Source organism: Stegastes partitus, unplaced genomic scaffold, assembly GCF_000690725.1.
Source record: "Stegastes partitus isolate 25-593 unplaced genomic scaffold, Stegastes_partitus-1.0.2 Scaffold62, whole genome shotgun sequence".
Taxonomy (NCBI): domain Eukaryota; kingdom Metazoa; phylum Chordata; class Actinopteri; family Pomacentridae; genus Stegastes; species Stegastes partitus.
Genome location: NW_007577793.1, coordinates 680,859 through 692,431, shown reverse-complemented (window position 1 = coordinate 692,431; position 11,573 = coordinate 680,859). Strand labels below are relative to the sequence as shown.

The 11,573-nt window shown below is 40.2% G+C and overlaps 1 protein-coding gene across 1 annotated transcript; it reads right to left on the bottom strand.

Moving 5' to 3' along the window:
- Positions 1–418: 418 nt before the first annotated feature.
- On the bottom strand, positions 419–11,444 carry npat (nuclear protein, ataxia-telangiectasia locus). Its single transcript, XM_008275954.1, has 17 exons — positions 11,265–11,444; positions 10,946–11,064; positions 10,770–10,830; positions 10,593–10,665; positions 10,418–10,458; positions 9,643–9,885; positions 9,151–9,226; positions 8,514–8,637; positions 8,051–8,142; positions 7,852–7,933; positions 7,389–7,485; positions 7,157–7,273; positions 5,309–6,628; positions 4,480–4,580; positions 3,769–3,862; positions 2,266–3,596; positions 419–1,467 (listed from the first exon to the last, which is right to left on the bottom strand). The coding sequence occupies exons 1-17, from the start codon at positions 11,299–11,301 to the stop codon at positions 1,387–1,389; spliced, it is 4,089 nt and encodes a 1,362-aa protein (XP_008274176.1). The 5' UTR covers positions 11,302–11,444; the 3' UTR covers positions 419–1,386.
- Between the last annotated feature and the right edge of the window lie 129 nt (positions 11,445–11,573).

Genomic DNA, 11,573 nt, shown 5'->3' with positions numbered 1-11,573 from the left:
TCAGCTCATAAATGAAATACTTTTATTGAGAAATCGATGTGAAGACGTAGCTTCCGTGAGTTGTGTTTTATGGTCCAATCGGTGGTTGCCAGATTTGCCAACAAAACGTGACACTTACACCTTAGAACTGAAATACTGTATTATTTTGAGTATAACTTTGACCGATTGTTGCCTCTTTATGGGAATTTTGCGCCTTACATTCATGGAATATATTAGCATTGAAAGGTCAAAAGGGTCATTTTCAGCTTGAGTCATGCGGTTGATTTAAAAAAACAAAAAAACCCCACATTGCTCTGTTGCTTAGCCACTCTCTGCCTTTAGGAAAATTAGAGATCGGGACTTTTCCAATTGTGAAATACATACTTCAATGATTTCTCACGTCTTTTTGAGCTCTTCAAGGACAATGCAGTAGACTGTGTATATAGGACATCATTTTATTCAGACATACAGATACCAAAGCTATATTGAGCTACACGTGAAATATAAGCCCTACTGGCCACAGATGTTCCCATAAATGATATCCCACTCCTCATACAACATGGACCTTTGCATCAACATTCAAAAATTGTTAAGTGAAGCCTCTGGGGTTCAGTAATCACAGCTTGAAATGTACACTCAATTTGTGTGTTCACACGGAGGAAAAACACTCGACTGCTTCTTTGTTTTATTACAATACCAAATGAAGCCTGAGTATACAAATATGAATAGTTGCAACAATGCATCTGATTCAAAAAAAAAAAAGAAAAAAAAAGAGATGAAAATAAAACTAACCTGTATGTGCTACCAAAATTTGAATTCACATTACTTTTTTTAGTTTTAAAATTACCCCAATTTTGATTAACGCAAAAAGATAAAAACAACAAGAGATCTTCATTCGGAGTAATTAAAACTGCTGGTAATGACATGTCAAAATGTCAGTGTAGTTGCATGTGCTTGTACTTTTGTCAGTACGTATATAAGTCAGTGTTATTTGGAGCAACAAAAGAGAGTCAAATATTGACCAAGGAAAAGCTTTGAGTCAAAAAATGCACCCATCATGCGAAAGTGCCCAAAAACAAAATAGTTTGCCGTAGAACAAAACAGTGATGATGAAACAGAAGTGAGAGTGATGAGTGAACAAAAGAAAATTAAATTAAAAGTGCCATGGTTGCCTTATTTCTGTGGCTGTATTTTACAGTATCTTACTCCAGATCACCTTCAATTGAAAATACTAAGTGAAATTAAAGTTCTACACTGGCTGCAGGAGACACTGCGGCTTATAAGGTCTCAGGCAAGGTTACTAAAAGAAACCACAGGCACTGGTTTAGCAGATGGCTTGTTCTATTCCTGTATAGTAACCTAAGAAGCTAGTGATTCGATAGTCCTTTCCTGTTGGTGTGCCCAGTTTTATTCATCATAGTGAAGCGAAGACAGGAACTTGTCCACGTCCAAGTCATGAGGAAAACAATCTATAAGTTTCTTCCTTTCCTGGAATAAAAGTTAAAACACAAAAGCCAGTTAGATCACAAAAAATCATTCAACTTCTTCTTAACAGGCAGATCTACTTTCATGTCATTATCATTGAAAAACAGTAGTGATACAGAATGGAGGTTCGTTTGAAAAAAAAAAAAATCCCAATTGCTTATCAACAAGAGTAGAACTACATTTGTAGTCTTGTGTGGCTGTGACACTCATTACACACAACAAAATACAAGTGTTGAATGAATGCAGCATAAAGAGATACAGCTCTGCTATCATTAGTTCTTCATGAGTTAGGCAAAAATATATTGTCCTGATGGTGACATGAGGAAAAAGGCTGTGGTGCTGCCTAAATCCATCCATCCATCCATCCATCCACTCTTTAAACTGCTTATCCTGTTCAGGGCCACAGAGGGCACCCTGGACCATATGCCAGTCTCTAACAGGACTAGCACAAGCAGATATTCACTCATACAAGCAACTGTTTCCACTGCACCTAACCTGCATGACTTCAAAAGGTTTTATCCTCTGTACTGTGGCCACTCTAGGAAATTCCACACTTAGCTTGTTAGGCTGAAACAATTAGTCTATCAACAGAAAATGTATAAGCATTCATCTTCAAATGAAACCGTGTTATTTTCCCACTATTTCCTGAAAATGTATAGAGCAAACCATTATTCCAAACATCTGGCTGTATTTGAAACCAGATATATCCTGAACCTTAAGTTTTGCATGGCAAATAAAAGAGACAATTCTAATACATATTAATATATTTTAAACACAGGCCTATACTTGTGTTGTACTCACCCGGTCCTTCTTTTTGCTGGGAGATCTTTTTGATTCCTTCTTTGCAGGGGGGCTGGCTGTGGGAGAAGACTGTTTGCGTTTCTTTGAGTTCTTTGAGCTTGTGGGGGACTTTTCTTCAACTCCCTCCTGACGTAAACTGTCTTTTAGTGGAGTTCCTGTCCTGGCGATGGCAGCACGTGACAGAATCATGAGGGTGTGAGCAGCCATGTTAATGCTGTTTTCACTGCCAGTTTCACTGGCAGGGCTGCAGCTGGGTACATCTGGGGTGTTGGGAAGCAATAAATGCTTGGGAGTCCCCTCCCCATCTTTACCCTTCTTCTGTCGGGATGGTGTCCTGGGACAATCAGCAGGAGGCTCCTGGTTATGGCCAGTCCCAGGAAGACTAACGTCAGTACTGCCCGGTCCAACTTTTTTAACTGGGGTGGAAGGAGAGTTGTGCCCTTGCATGTCCTGCAGCATCTCAGCCGCTTGCTTGGCCAGAGAGATGGTCTTTGATGGTGCTTTTGCAGCCTTGGACTGGATATTAGATGCCACCTGAGGGACAGCTGGAGGGCTGAAGTCTCTTGATGTTGCGGATAAAGGCGTTGACTGTTCTTTTGTGCTACCCTTTATTTCATTCTCCTTGTTAGCTGTGACATTTGGTATCTCCTGAGAGGGAGTCCTCTTCTCTGTACGTCCTTCACGTGATTTCAAAGGAACCTTCTCTGCAGGTTCTTTCCTGCCGCTCTCCTCTTTGTCCTTTCTAATTCCTGATTTCTGTGCAGAATCAGAAGACGATGACCTAGAGGTATGAGAATCCTTCGCTTTTGGTTCATCATTACGTGTATCACAATTGTGTTTCCTGTCAATAGATTTTGACCTTCTTCTTGATTCTGCCTCAGGCTGCGAAACATCAACACGGTTGGTGCTTGCACTTCGGGTCTTCTTGCTATGGATCGCATGCTCCTGCTTGCGAGAGTTCTTTTTAACAGAATCTTTCTCTTGCTGTTGTAAAGGATTAGACTCCTTCACTAAACTAAGTCCAGTCTTGGGTTCTGCTGTGCATCTGATAGGCTCTATCCTCCTCTTGGGTTTGTTGCCACCCAAGATGGTAGGTTTTGTCCGAGTGACTGGCAGTGTTTTATCTTTTACAGCCTGCTGGACAGATTGTGATGTAGATGCATTTGGAGCTACAAATGTGGGTGTTGTTTTAGCAGTTTGTGGCTGAACCTCTTGAGAAGAGTCAAAACATAAAATTCTTCTATGACTGGGACCCTTTGCTGCATCCTGTTGGCCTGTGTTATCAGCCACCACAGGCTGAACCACAATACCAACCAGATTTTTCTCAGTTCCTGGAATTCAGAGAAATAAGGTCAGAGAAGCAATACAGGCAATAAAAACATTACGCAGACAAACACTGAGAAAGTTCATTGCAAACATTAAGTAAGAGAATAAAATGTCATTTTTAATCGATATATACCTTGAGCAAGCAGGAGGCCCTGTCTGAGTTAAACTGCAACTTACCAGCAGTCGCTGACTGTTTGGTTGCCACTGATGGAGAGTTGGCCTTACTAGTTTCTGTCGTATTTACTGGTCCACGGTTTGGGGTTGCAATAAGCTGTAAGCATAACAATGCATAAGTTATTGCTGAGGACCATGCTGAAATTCTAGTTTATGGGGGCCTCTTGTGGCAGAAAAGTTAACTGTAGCATGCGATACATAATTATAAAGTCAATTTTACAATTTGTGAAGTTTTTCAAATAGTGAGACTATAAATGTGATGCTAGTTTTAAAGAGGAAAATATATTGGCATATTTAAAAAACAAAAAACAAACAAAAAAAAAAACGTATATTTATCCCTGTGAAAGTATAAGTACCGTATGTGTTTTAGAATTTTTGGCAAATTTCTAAGCTAAGTGTAAGAGGGCTTGTGTGCATGTTGACATCTTTGCCTTAGAGACGTTAACACTAAATCTAAGTGTGATCAGGAGACAACATTCAGTTAAATTGTTTGTAGGACTTTTTGAATGCTGCCATAACCTTGGACATCTTTTGTACTAAAGTGCCAATTTGATCTTAGATTTGTCAAAAAAAAATGAGGCTTAGTAACATTTATGGAAATCCACCCATTCAATCTCAAGATACCTTTTCATGGACCAAAGTATCAGCAGAAAGCCCTGGATCACCCTGTTATTCTAGTGAAAATGGTAAAAACTTACAACAAAGCTACATTACCTGATTGGACACCATCTGGACCTTCCCCAGAGTATTCTGCCCCACAACAGAAATGGGGAGCATCATGGGCTTGACAGGTGATGGTAAGATGAGTGCTGATCCTGCACATAAAGAGCATAGATTGTTTCTGTTTTTGCCCCCCCAATAATACCACCATGTAAAGGTCATAGTAATAGGCTTGACAGACAGTAAGTAAGGACCAACAAAGATGAACAAAACATGTCAATCTGTTCTGCACCAAGGACAACTCATAACATGTGATGTGTGGAGCTCTAGAATGGACTACACATGATTGTAAAAACTGTTAAGAAACAATCTGTTGCCAAAATGCTGCATATGCTATTAAAATTTGCCATATTACATGAGAAACTGCAACTGTTTTATTGTAGTAGGATGCATTCTCCTTTTATCCTTTCTGTAATTTAAATAAGCTTTTTAAAATGTATTATGTATTTTATTTTACAATGAAAATGACTACATTTAAAAATCTTCATTACCACTGTCCTTAACTGTGCATGTTAGTTCAGGGAAGGACCAAAAAACAAAAACGAAAGTGAATTATGCTCAGCAGTGTTTTGAGAATTATCTGTCAGAGTAACTTTACTCAGAAGCTTTAACATTTTCATGTATCTCGCACTGTTACCTACACATTGATGTAGACAACCTGGCAGCGCATTGCGTCACAGCAACAGGCCCCCATATTATAATCGGTTCATAAATGTGAGAAAGCCAACACTGTCTGTTGTCTGTCAAGCCTGAATTCCCTAATGGGCAAAAATTACAACCAGCTAGAGAATTTGCATATTAAAATCGGTCTTTTGTGTCTTACCGGTGGAGAAGCCTGAGGAGAGAGTTGGTGTGGTCACTCCATATTGGTTGGTAGGCAAAGACTGTCCCTTTGAGACACCAACAGGCAGTAGCATCTGTCTGGTTTGAACATCGGTAGTTTGGGGTTCAGTCACAAGGAAATAGTTTGTAGTGGCTCCTGGAACAGCAGGGTTAGTGGTGTCCAGGGGTAGCTGAATTATATAGCTCTGCTGAGCCTGTGATGCCCCAGCTAACGGAGATGAAACTACTGCTCCAGCCTTACTGCTTAGAGGACTAGCATGTGCCTCAGATCTTTGTAAGCCACTAACTGCTAGCGCTGCCTCATCCAAGTTGGCCTTTGGAGTGCCAAGGACTGCAGGGGACTTAGCTGGAGAAGAAAGGTAGATGGTAGGTATCTTGGGCCTGGAAATGCTGGCAATTGCCTGATTCAAGGCTGCTTCACTGGATGAATCCTCCTCTTGGTTATCACTTATGATGATCTTCAAAGACATTATATTGCTGGAGTCTGCTGCAGCCTTGGTTGGGGTGCTGGGGTAGGTGGTGGAAGGATCGGGTGTACAGGAGGAGGATGCAGGTGAGGCAGATGTAGTTGTAAACGTTGCTGAGGTAGAAGCCGATGATGATAGCGACGCAGTTGTAACTGCAGTAACTGCAGCAGCAGATGTTGCAGAGTCAGATTCCGGTGCTACTGAGACAGTTGACACCAGCAGAGTTTCTCCTTCACTGTTTGAAACTGATGTATGAGGTAGGTTAGTAGTGTTGTTCAACTGATTTTGTACAGGAGACAAAAACACAGGCACAGCTGTAGAAGGGGCTGCAGCAGGTTTCTCTTTAGATCCTTGTGTTCGTTTATGCTCTTGTTTTTTGTCCATATTTGAGGCCAGTGTATCTTCAGGCACAGCAAATGCAACAGAGTCTCTTGATGAGAGAACTGTGGGTAATTCACTGAGGGCAGGTGTGATGGAGGTACTGTCTGTTGTTGCAGGCTCCTGACTGGCCAAACTGTCTAGAGGAAGGGGAGGTGTACTCAGTGGTGCATCAATATCCATTGGTGTTACATCAGCACTGTTACTGGAGAGTGCGGCTTTTTCTTTTCTGCTCGAGTTCACTGCAGTAGATGAGACACTTTGGGGATCCACCCGACTCACCAACAATCTGGCTGAACTGTTTTCAATTCTAGATGCTCTGCCACTGGGGCCAATAATGGTTTTCTTTAACAAAGTGGGAGCAGTAGACTTTCTTGTTTTACGCTCTTGTCCAGCTCTCATCTTCAGTGTCACTGGTGCTGTATCCAAAGCATTTGCATCTCTATTTCCAGCATCTGCAAACAAAACAGTACAAGGCTTAATGATTATTTTAACCCTATCCCCGTTCTTTAGGCGGGTTTGTCTTCAATAGGTATATAACAACAAAGGCATCAAGCTAGTGCTCTCTTTTTTCCATTCTTGATACAACTATTTCTATCTTGTGAGCAACACTATAAGCAGTATGTCCAACACTATAAATGTGGGTAGTTATCCACGTTTAAATATCACATCTCCCTCTTCTCGATGAAGTTTAGTTATTACCTGAGTTCACTTCAGTTCCAGTGTTGCCACTCAGAATGATAAATACTTTTGATTTCCAAATTGGCTGAACATGTCAAACAGAGGAAGTCTAGTAGCTCAAGCCTTACACCCTTGTCCCCTTTCCTCAGACTTTGCACCGGCACTACAAATTATACGTCTGACTGTATTCACAGTGTTTTACATAAACATGATGTTTTTTTCCTAAAGCAACCCTGTGTTGACCTGTGTGAGATGTTCTTGCTGTCCTTTTACGAGAGCCTACTTTAAGATTGTGAGAATACCTGGATCATCACCCTGGAGGGGTCTGACTGCAGATGATGGTCCAGCAGTGTCATTCTCTTCTGGACTACTGCTAAAATCTCCATCCTCTGTTTCTCCATCAGTAAATTTGTTTTTGTCTGCAAATATAAAGGGACTTGTTAATAATACTGCCATGCACAATTGGGATTTAGTACTTAACAGAATAATACACACAAAAAAACCAACACTAAAAGCAGAATAGGTTATAGTTACGGTAATCGAAGAGGTCAAACAGGGCCTGAAAAGCTGGGTCAGACTCTGTTTGCTCCAAAATGTCATGGATGGCATCATCACTCATATGGATTTCCCCCTGTAATAAACAATATGTCAGGAAATAAATTAACACCATTACAATAAAAATAAGCAAAGCTTGATTGGAAAACTTTAAAGAATATTTTTAGAAAAAAATTTAAAAAAACAAAACAAAACAAAAACATAATTACACTCCTCTAATATTAGCATGTATATTTTTAGCATCGATTCTAAATTGTCCGTAGGTGTGAATGTGAGTGTGCTTGGTTGTCTGTCTCTAAGTGTAGCCCTGCAATAAACTGGCGACCTGTCCAGGGTGTCCCCTGCCTTCACCCTAAGTCAGCTGAGATAGGCTCCAGACCCCCCTGTGACCCTAGTGAGGATAAAGTGGTGTATAGATAATGGATGGATTGATATTTAGTACCTGTAATCCGAGAATTTCATCTATGGACTGGTCTGCCTCCACTGTACTTGAGGAGGCCTTTGATGTTTGAGGCACTGGCTCACTGATGTTAGAAAAGAAACAGAAGGAAATGTTAGCCACATTTAAAAAGTCTTCATAATACATAATTCATTACAACAACTGTATACATTTATATAGGCAAAAGACGATTTCAACTCACTTGGCAAGGATTTTGTTTATGTTTTCAGCAAGCTTTTCTTGTAATGATCTGTCCCCCAATATCTTGTCACGAGCATTTTGTATTACTAGTTGCTGTGAAAATTGAGATGTTTTGTGAGATTAATTTTTAAATTAGAGAGCATGAACTGTCTGACACAATAAAGTTGCATTATCTTTTACACCCCTGAATTTGCTAGATAAAAATAAATATTAGATTCCATTAAAAGTGTGGATTCCAGTCCCAGGGATGTTGACCGTACACAACAAACCTAAATCAGCACAAAAACATACTAACGTCTCGAAAACTTTGTTGTTAAAAAGCATTGCTGCTCTGAGTCTGAAACACCAAACGTCCCTCGTCTATGAAGCAGTAAATCTATAGGTAATTCAACTGTAACTTTCTGACCATTCTGTTTAAAACCATTATCAGGGTGAAGAGAATCCAACTACACTGACATACTTACTGGAAAGTTCTCATCGACAACCTCTTCAGGTTGGGGTTCTGAATTGATGTTAGTAACAGTCATGGCAGTTCTGCCGGAACCACTGGACGCGCTCAGAGCGCCACTTCTCTTCCTGGGGTTGTCCCTGAGGGCAGCAGAAAAGATTATAGAGCAGCAACGTATACAAGGCATAAGCAAAACAATATGCGTACAACAAAGTGCAACCTCGCACTAAAACACCACACAATTAAAATCTGTGATTTGTCCTAGAAAGAAAATTTCATGTGCTGCTAGTAATGACGCTTTTCCATTTCAGTAAACCAGTACAACAGTCCTTTCATTACAGATTATGGTCGACTGATTCACTTAAATGGAAAAGCACTATAATTATTACGAATTACATCACACATCAACAACACCTGTGGCTTTCCTGCAATCATTTGTCAAACTGTCTGCTGTGAAAACACCCATTCCAGGACACTAGCACACAAAGGAATCAAGTCGTTGTAAATAACATCCAGTTCTGGGCTTTATTTGTGTACTGAGAAAGTACATTTTCCAGCCACTGTAGGTTAATTAGACAGAGTTTGTCTTCAGTACTCTCCCAACAATGTACTATCAACAACAACTGTAATATCACAATAACAGACATTCTTACCATTTCCGTCGACCAGGAGACATTGGTCCTGGATTTAACCGATTCTCTGAAACGATAATCTGTACTGGTGAATCCCCTGTAATGCACATATTACAACATCCATTATTCAAAAGCTCATACTTCTGATTTCCAACTTACATGCATGTTAACACGTAATGAGGTAAAAGAGCTTTCAGGAGCCTCAGAAGAAATAAAAAAAAGCTTCAACAGGAAGCTGAGCCATCATAAAAATAAATGATTAGCTGCTCAAGTGTTTCATATATGCACATAAAATCAGACCTTTGTTCAAAGACAGTAGCTCTACATTTAACATGCTACATTAGATTAAACCATCAATGTCACATCAGCACAGTAAAATTAATGTGATACTGAAACAATGACTGGGAGGAGGACAAAAAAATAATTAAAATATAAAAAAACAACTCAACCTCAATCAAGGCTACATTAAAAATAAATATATGCTGTATATGAAATGATACTTATGATACTCACGGGGTGTATTTACTAATCGGCTGCCATCGTGAATTTGCTGCGGTGTGCCACTGCCAGAAGCTGGTCTGTTGTGCGGGGCAGTGTAACACCCTGGAGTGGAGTGGCCAAGCATGCTGTGTGAGGTGTGAGCAGGGCTGACGATGGCGCTTGTTTCAGAAACTGACGAGCAGATGACACCATCAGCAGAGGTCACGGTCAGCGTCCGCTGTCGAGCCATATTTGCCACTCCAACGCGTGAACGTACTGCAATGGACAGAGGTTGGTACATAAAAGGCCTACATACAAACTCAGTGGTGTACCTTGAACCATTATTTGATTACTGTAAGCAATGATGCTGACAATGTCCACATTTGTTGTAGAAAAACAACAACAACAAAAAAAAGCCACTTATTGAAACATATTTGGGTTGACTGGGGTTTCTGAGCTGACACTAGCAGTTCAAATAGTAAGTCCAACTGATAAACACATGATGCTTATGATTAGAGAAGCCATTTTTCAAGCAGTTAGATTAGGTTTCCATATGCATCTGCACATAAGTGCATTATCTAAATAGATTCTACAGCTACGCGACATCTTCAACTGCATTTCCAAACTTTCAGAAAGTATAAGCCTAAAATGTCAGACATGTCAATGTCTCAGTTAAATCTACTCGTGTGGACAATGAGAAAAATTTATGGGAGACACTGCTATATACTCAATAACCGCAAGCACAAGAATTTTAGAGGTTAAACAACAGACTATTAAATTAAAATGGACAACCTAATATCATACTTACATCGTTGATTTGCTGATATAGCTGGGGAATTCTGCAATGACCTGAGGACAGAAGCAGAATGATAATAAAACCACATCAGTAAGGTGAAAAAAAGAAGCATAAAATCCAAGGTTTATGATTTTGCCATTTTAAAATAGCTTTACTGATTTGAATTATGAAGCTTGAAGCTCATTACTTAATTTGGTTGAGTGTAAAATCCAATTTTTTCCACAACGAGGTCATCATGGCAGGAACCTCACGAGAAGATTCTGTTGAATACAAAAAACTGAGTCAGCAACACAGCCAAGAAACATTAACAGTAACACATTATGATTGTTAATTAGGTCACGGGGATAATGGCAGGTAATCTTACCCTTTGTTACAGCAGCCATATACTCATTTAAAATGGTTGTAAGGCCTTTTCCAAAGACAGACTGTGTGAGCAGGGACGGACAATGAATCAGACATGTAGTCAGCCAATACCTCCATGTGCATGATATTCATTGAATTGTTTGTGTGGCGGCTAATCAGAGATAAAGACACACTTACAAAGACACAAGCAGGAATAGTCCCATCTCCTATAGTGTGCTCGGCATACTCTTTCAGATTGGGGCTCTCGTGAATAAAAGCTTGGCTTGTAGTCGACAGTCCCTCTTCTTGGAGGTAACCTGGAGAAAGACATTAATAACCTTATAGTCACAAAAACCCAGCAGCACGACTATTTAGCTCAACAGCAAACTAACTGTGACCCCACGGAGCTAGCTAGTTGACCTCTAGTTAACACCTTAGAGCATTGAGCCGCCCTGTTTACTTTTCAGTTTCAGTTGTCGGCTAACGCTAAAGCTTTGCTACCTCCGACGAGACTTACCTAAAACAAGCCGAGCGACGTCGGACGGGAGCAACATGGCTGCTCGATAGTTAATCAAATAGCCGATTTCGTGAACAGTTAGCTACATGCTCTGGAAAAGTCTCTGGTAAATCCGTTACAGAGCGTCAAATTTAAAAAAGACGTCAGAGGTATTACTCTGAAGGCGACGTCCAAATATACTACTCAAAAGGCGGGGAACTTAAGCACGCATAACCCGGATGTAGCAACATAACCTGCCGACTAGAACGTCGGTAGTTGTAGTCCAAGTTAAAAGTCCTTAATACTCGCTATATAAACATACACAAGTTT

Excerpts from the sequence above, each read along its gene's own strand:
- npat (XM_008275954.1), bottom strand. The coding sequence starts at position 11,301 with ATGTTGCTCCCGTCCGACGTCGCTCGGCTTGTTTTAG. Across the intron at positions 8,638-9,150 it reads TCTCCTGGTCGACGGAAATG|GGACAACCCCAGGAAGAGAA; the intron begins GTAAGAATGTCT and ends TGCTGCCCTCAG. Across the intron at positions 3,597-3,768 it reads CAAACAGTCAGCGACTGCTG|GAACTGAGAAAAATCTGGTT; the intron begins GTAAGTTGCAGT and ends TCTGAATTCCAG.